The sequence below is a fragment of the Microchirus variegatus genome, assembly GCF_963457635.1.
Source record: "Microchirus variegatus genome assembly, chromosome: 13".
Classification (NCBI taxonomy): Eukaryota; Metazoa; Chordata; class Actinopteri; order Pleuronectiformes; family Soleidae; genus Microchirus; species Microchirus variegatus.
Genome location: NC_139814.1, coordinates 26,732,384 through 26,739,660, shown reverse-complemented (window position 1 = coordinate 26,739,660; position 7,277 = coordinate 26,732,384). Strand labels below are relative to the sequence as shown.

The window sequence follows — 7,277 nt, the reverse complement described above, 5'->3', positions numbered from 1 at the left end:
TTGGACTGAGGGCCGCCAAAGGGAAAAAAAAACTGAAAGAAATCCCATTTGTAATAACTATGGCGTCCAAAATTTGACAAAACCGACATACTATACTCCATTGTCCAAAATGTGACAATTTTTTTGAAAAAAAAACAATTCGGTCCAAAATTTTACAAAAACGTTGTACAATACTATGTTGTCCCAAATTTGACATTTAAAAAAAAAAATTTGACAATTTTTTTTCAAAAAAAATTCAGTCCAAAATTTGACAAAAACGTCATACTATATTATGTCGTCCAAAATGTGACCATTTTTTGGGGAAAAAATGTAAATGCCAAAATTTGACAAAACCCACATACTATACTACATTGTCCAAAATGTGACAAAAACCTCATACTATACTGTGTCGCTCAAAATGTTACAATTTTTTTGGGAAAAACGTTTTTGGTCCAAAATTTTACAAAAACGTTGTACAATACTATGTTGTCCCAAATTTGACATTTAAAAAAAAAAATTGACAATTTTTTTTCAAAAAAAATTCAGTCCAAAATTGGACAAAAACGTCATACTATATTATGTCGTCCAAAATGTGACCATTTTTTGGGGAAAAAATGTAAACGACAAAATTTGACAAAAAACGTCATACTATACTGTGTCATACTATGCAGGCGGGGAGGCGACTGCTCACTGCACATTTCAGTAAAAAAACAGACCTCAGGCTCCGAGTGTCGGGGGTCATATGATGCGAAATTCTTCTCTATTTCTTGCAATAAACAAATTCTGAAGATTTTGCATGTGCAAACTTATGAATAATTGTTACATATATATATATATATATATATATATATATATATATTACAAGTGAATGAAATGGCTTCGACGAGAAGATCTTGCAAAAATAAGCCTGAGGTATTTTTCGTCTAGTTAGCTAGTCGCGAGTTTCATAAAGCGTCCTTACCGCGCTTATTTTGCTATTAAATGTGGTATAATGTCAGAAAAATGGATGTTATTTTTGGATTCAGCGCTGCAACACGGTCCTGATTCAGTTGAAAAGACATCTTTATTTGTAACCCAGTGTTATTTAGCTTTGAAATAGTGGACAAATATTAACGTACCCGCCTTTTAAAGCCCTCGCAGATCTGTGTCGAAACTCGTGTAACTTGGCAGAGGCCAAAACAAATGGTGCGGCTCGCTGAGCAGTAATGGTTCCCTCTGCAGGTATTGATGGACGTAATAAAGCTTACATTGTGGAGAGTCGCCTCGCAGGTCGTTATTGTCCCGGCTAATTTACATCACACCTGAAAGGTGAAGCCTCGGCGGCGCGAGGGCGATCTGCGTGGGGAAACTTTTAAAGCGTGAATTGTGTCGTGTTTTAATTTGTTTCTTGTCTCGTCGGTGGATTAACTGCCGTTTATAGATTTCTTATATACGACCGTGTGCTCACTCAGGGGCTTTTTCCTCTCTTCTCTTTTATAGAGAAGAAAGAAGTGACCCAGAGTCTGGAGAACTACACCTCCAAGTGTCCTGGTGGAATGGAGGTCATCACCCTCCCTGATGGCCTGAGGCTCCCTCCTGTGCCGTTTACCAAGCTCCCCATCGTGCGGTAAGTCAAGAAAAATCGGACTTCTTCTTCTTCTTCTTCTACCTGTGAGCGTTTCTGCCAAAAGATTCCGCATCGTTTTTTTTGTTTTTTTTTACTATTTAGCAAGTCCAAAGAGCTGCATACTCGTACTAACCTTTAACATAACTTCATATTACTCAGCCTTTTTTGCAGCCACTGGGAAACAATGGCTGAAGCAGAGTCGCAGTTGATAATGAATCATTCGTTTCTTTGCAAATAGCTGAGTAGCATTAAAAACAAAAGAGAAGAAGAGTAGAAAGTGCACTGCAGCACATATCAACAGCCAGAAAAGTAGAAAAGATTCCGCATTCACATTATTTAAAGAAGTTCCCTGGATGCAAAGTCTGCAGTAAGTCGAATAAGAGAAGTGATACAGTATAAAATATATATATATATATATATATATATATACTAAGAAAGAAGAAGAAAGAAAGTTTTAAGATTTTTATTTCTTTCTTTTATTTTTTAATATATATACATGTGTGTATATTTATGTATATTTATGTGTATTTATATGTAGATATATATATGTATATGTATATGTACATATATGTACATATACATGTATATACATGTATATGTATATGTACATATGTGTATATACATGTATATGTATATGTACATATGTGTATATACATGTATATGTATATGTACATATGTGTATATACATGTACATGTATATGTACATATGTACATATACGTGTATGTACATGTATATGTACATATGTACATATACGTGTATGTACATGTATATGTACATATGTACATATACGTGTATGTACATGTATATGTACATATGTACATATACGTGTATATACATGTATATGTATATGTATATGTACATATGTACATATACATGTATATACATATATATATGTATGTATATGTACATATATGTACATATACATGTATATACATATATGTGTGTATATATACGTGTGTATGTATATATGCATGTATATGTATATATGTATATATGCATGTATATGTATATATATACATATGTGTGTATGTATATGTATACACGTGCGTGTGTATATATATGTATACACGTGTGTGTGTGTATATATATGTATACACGTGTGTGTATATATGTGTATATAGATGTATGTGCATATATATGTGTATATATATGTATTTGCATATATTTGTGTATATGTATCTGCATATATATGTGTATACATATGTGTATGTGTATATATATGTGTGTATGTGTATATATATGTGTGTATGTATATATATGTGTGTATGTATATATATGTGTGTATATATGTATATATGTATGTATGTGTATATATATATATGTATCTATATATATGTGTGTATGTATATATTTGTGTGTGTATACATGCATGTATGTATGTATATGTGTGTGTATATATATATATATAAACTTTAATTCATTGTGACTTTGGTCGTCAACCCTTAAGACTTTTTATTGTAACCTGTAATACTTGACGTATTAATGAGCAACAGTAGCTGCTTGTTCTCACACTGAAATTGTGGAGTAGACACTTTGTTCACTATCAGTTTGCTCACTATTGTGCACTTCAATAAGACGTATAAATCTCATGCTGTGCACTGTGATATTCTTCAATATTTATCTTTAAACACCAGCGTTTTACTGCAGATGAAATGAAACTCCACCTGTGATTTCCCCCCCCCCCCACCCCCGTAATGATAATCGTCATTTAAATAGTTCGTCATTGCCTTTTCTTTATATTTTTTTTGAATACCCAAATCAGATCGGTGAAGCTGCTGAACCTGCCCGTCAGTCTGCGGCCGCACAAAGTCAAAGGTCTGCTGGGACAGAACATGTCCACCGCCAGCCCCTTCATCTACTCACCCATCATCATGCACAACAGAGGAGAGGAGCGCTGTAAGAAGATCGGTACGTGGAAACTTGGACTTTTAAAAGCTTTTTCTTTTTTTCTTCTTCTTCCTCCAAATTCGATTTGGAAGTGTTAGTTATTCCATTTAATAACAGACGCCGCCGTGATGTTGTTTCACGTCCGTTCCGTTCTTAAATTGCTCTCCAGATGATCCAGATTGTTCGTATCGCATGTAATTTAACGGCGAGCTCCCTCGGTCGTCTTTGACTAACAATAGAGACCCGAGGCCTGTAGTGATGTAGCTCTAACAAGACTTTATTATTATTATTTTTATTATAAAGGTTTATTATTATTTCCCCACCTCATATTCATTAATTATTCTATTCATGTCCCGGTCAGAGGGAAGGGAATATTTGATTTGAATTCCCTTTTTTATCCATTGTCCATTTCCTCACTTAAACTCTGTCTGTCTACATATTTACACACATTTTAACTGTACTGTTTGTGTCTCTTTTTCCTATAATTGTCATATACATGTATTGTGATGCGTCTCATAGCAGGAGCTCATTTACATTTCACTTTATGTCGTTTTTCAGTATATTATTTTTCATTATCTGACTCATTTCTACGTCCACACACCAGCAAATTAATTTAGTGTCATTGAGGGAACGTTTCACTCCAGTGAATTAACTATTTACTTATTTTATTTATTTATTTATTTAATGTGTTTAAAATAAGGTACTTAGAGCTAATTTGCATATGCAGTCAGACAAAGACGGCACGCAATATGGCAGCGATGCTATTTTACACATGAATTATAATAAAACATACCCAAATGAAGTAGATCATAGGTGTATGCACGTCCAAACATGGCATTAAATTCAAGTTATTCGGTCAATCACGTTTTTAAAAGCGCGAACTGTTCCTTTTATTTTGCAGCAGCGAGAGAAAAAAGGCTGCTGACTAAAACGTCCGTTTTTTTAGTGCATTTAAATCTGTATTTCCTTCCGTCACTGTTTCCAAAGTAAGGAAATGCAAACACAGGCAGTGTTTATCTCACCAAACATGAATTACTAGCTTTTTACAAATGGATTTCAAAGAGTTCAATCCATTTAAAGATCACCATAGAGTTAGTGCCGAGGCAACATCACTCCAGTCCGTAGTTTAGGACAATGTTTCCCAACCCTGATCCTCAGGGTACACTGCCCTGCCATGTTTTACATGTGACCCTGCTCCAAAAAACACCTGATTCAGATAAACCTCATCATCAAGTTCTGCACAGGCCTGAGAACCAACTTTTGTCATTTTTTCCCCACAAACAATTTAATGTTTCAACTTTTGTTTAAAAAAAATATCTAAAATGTTGTTTCAACTTCTTAAAATAACAATAAATATATATTTTTCAGGTTTTTTTTTTTTTTTTTTTTTGAAGTTTCAACTTTTCTCTTAAAAAAAATAAATATTGATTTTTTTTTTTTCAAAACATTTTTGTCTTCTTAATAAATAAATTATATATATATACATACATATATAAATTGTCCAGGAAAAATAACATCTTCCTTTCCATACACATACATATACGTCTTAACCCCACACATTCCTACAGGTACAGCTCACATACGTATCATATCATATCTTACTTTTCACTCCTTCCATTAGCTTAATGCACACAATGCATACATTTTGACATGTTTACATCCAGCTCGGCTCGACACCGAGGCACATTCACACACTCTGGACAGAGCCTGGGATCCAAGGTCAAGCAGCTGCATACACAGCTCTCAAAGTCACAACACTATAACTGTGCAGGGTTTTCTTCTCATCCATATACTGTTTTGTTTCAACTGTTTTTATTTATTTATTTTTTTAAGAAAAATCCAAAAATTAATGTTTCAAAAAAAAAAAAAAATCCAAAAAATATTTTTCTTCTTAATAAATAAATGATATACATATTTGTATATATGTGTATAAATATATGTATATATATATACATATATATATACACATATATATATGTGTATAAATATATGTATATATATGTGTATAAATATATGTATATATATGTATAAATATATGTATATATATATATACACATATATATATATATGTGTATATATATATATATATGTATATAAACTGTAATCTTTCAAATTTCAAGTTTCTTTTTTGTATTTTTTAAAGAAAAATCAAAAAATGTATCTAACTTTTGTTCAAAACAAAACAACCGTTATAACATTGCAGTTTTTAATATATATATATATATATATATATATATATATATAATTTATTTATTTAGACAATAAACATTTTTTGGAAAAACTTTAACAAAATTTGAAACTTTATTAAAAATTTAATAAAAAATTTTTAAGAGAAAAGTTGAACATTTTTGAACTCGACATTTCTAATGAAATGAAACGAGACATCATTTACATCATGTATTGCATGTATTACATTTATCACTTTTATAGCAGTGGAGTCTAATGGTGTATTTCCCCTCAGCTCATTAAATCCAAATGACTTTTCTCTTCTTCTTCTTCTTCTTCTTCTTCTAATGTATTATATTCGTTTATTTCCAGACTTCCAGTGGGTTCAAGGAGACGTGTGTGAAGTTCAGCTCATGGTCTACAACCCCATGCCTTATGAACTCAGAGTGGAGAACATGGTACGTGGGGAAAAGCTTCTTCCTCTTGTTTCCTGATTCATTTCCAGAGCATTGTGGGGGGAAAAGGGAAATACGGTTGTCTTAAGACGATCCGTCCTCCCCAAAGTGAATCTGCTTTTCCCGTCGTCCTCGATGCCTTAAAAGCTTTTCTTTGACAGGTTAATGCGATAATGATCGTACGAGAGAGCGAGAACAAACTCTTTTCGCTGCTGGCGATAAGAAAGATTCACTTTCCTCTTTCCGCGCAAAATGAACGTTTAAAAAGAGACGTCTGACGTCAGAGAATCCACTGTCAGAAATCCAGTCTGTAGTTGTAAAGACACAATATTTAGTCGTAAGAGTTGCATGTCATGGACAAGGTAACTGTAGGGTCTGTAAATCACACGCTAACCCCAACATAAACACGATCTCAACACAACGCCTCGCTGTAATCCCTTCCACTAACCTATTTCTAACCCCGCGATACAATTCCAAGTCTTTTGTTGTGGCGAGGAGCTGCTTAAAGTGTTAGTTTTGAGCCTCACACACACACACACACGCACCATTTCAGCCACTCCATCAGTTTGAAGGCTAAAACGTGACCAAATTACCAAATAAATTGCTTTTCTTCCTGCCTCTGTTTATGGCCGCGGTGATTTTGAAATGCAAAGCAGTCGTGGAGGTCAATGAGAGGCCAACAGAGAGAGCACACACTGCACCGCACACGGTGTTCTACCCGTCACAAGAAAAAGGATGTTGCCGCCTTTTTAATGATTTGGAAAGTGGAAGAACAAATTAGCACGACGGTTTCAAAGCAGAGAGTGAATGAACGGAGTTGTCATGGAGTGGATGTGGACGTTGTGCTGGTGTTTTGTGTGGACCTGTGTGGTTTGGAGCACACATGGAAAGTGTTGGGTCATCACTCAGAAAACCCCTGGGAAGTTTGTGTTTGATGAATATCCTCTGTCATTCCAACTCAAGCTTTGGCAAAGTAGTTTTACAGATCTTAAAAAAACCATTTTGTCATTGTCATTTAGGGTTGTCCATTTACTCCTAACTTGTGTACACTACTGTTCAAAAGTTTGGGGTCACTTAATGTAATTATTTTGGAAGGATAAGCACTTTTTTCAATTAATATAACACATTTTGAGAGGAAAATGTATTTTTTTTTTTTATTATTTAAATTTTGAAAAGAAAATTT

At 33.7% G+C, this 7,277-nt stretch overlaps 1 protein-coding gene across 3 annotated transcripts in view; it reads left to right on the top strand.

The window, feature by feature from the left end:
• The window catches only part of trappc9 (trafficking protein particle complex subunit 9), a 213,826-nt gene that overhangs the window by 33,069 nt on the left and 173,480 nt on the right, over positions 1-7,277 (top strand). For all 3 annotated transcript variants that reach the window (XM_083899962.1, XM_083899963.1, XM_083899964.1), the window contains exons 9-11: positions 1,459-1,585; positions 3,349-3,494; positions 6,012-6,097. In XM_083899962.1, the coding sequence (XP_083756088.1) occupies positions 1,459-1,585; positions 3,349-3,494; positions 6,012-6,097 (359 nt within the window). The remainder of the gene's footprint in view (positions 1-1,458; positions 1,586-3,348; positions 3,495-6,011; positions 6,098-7,277) is intronic.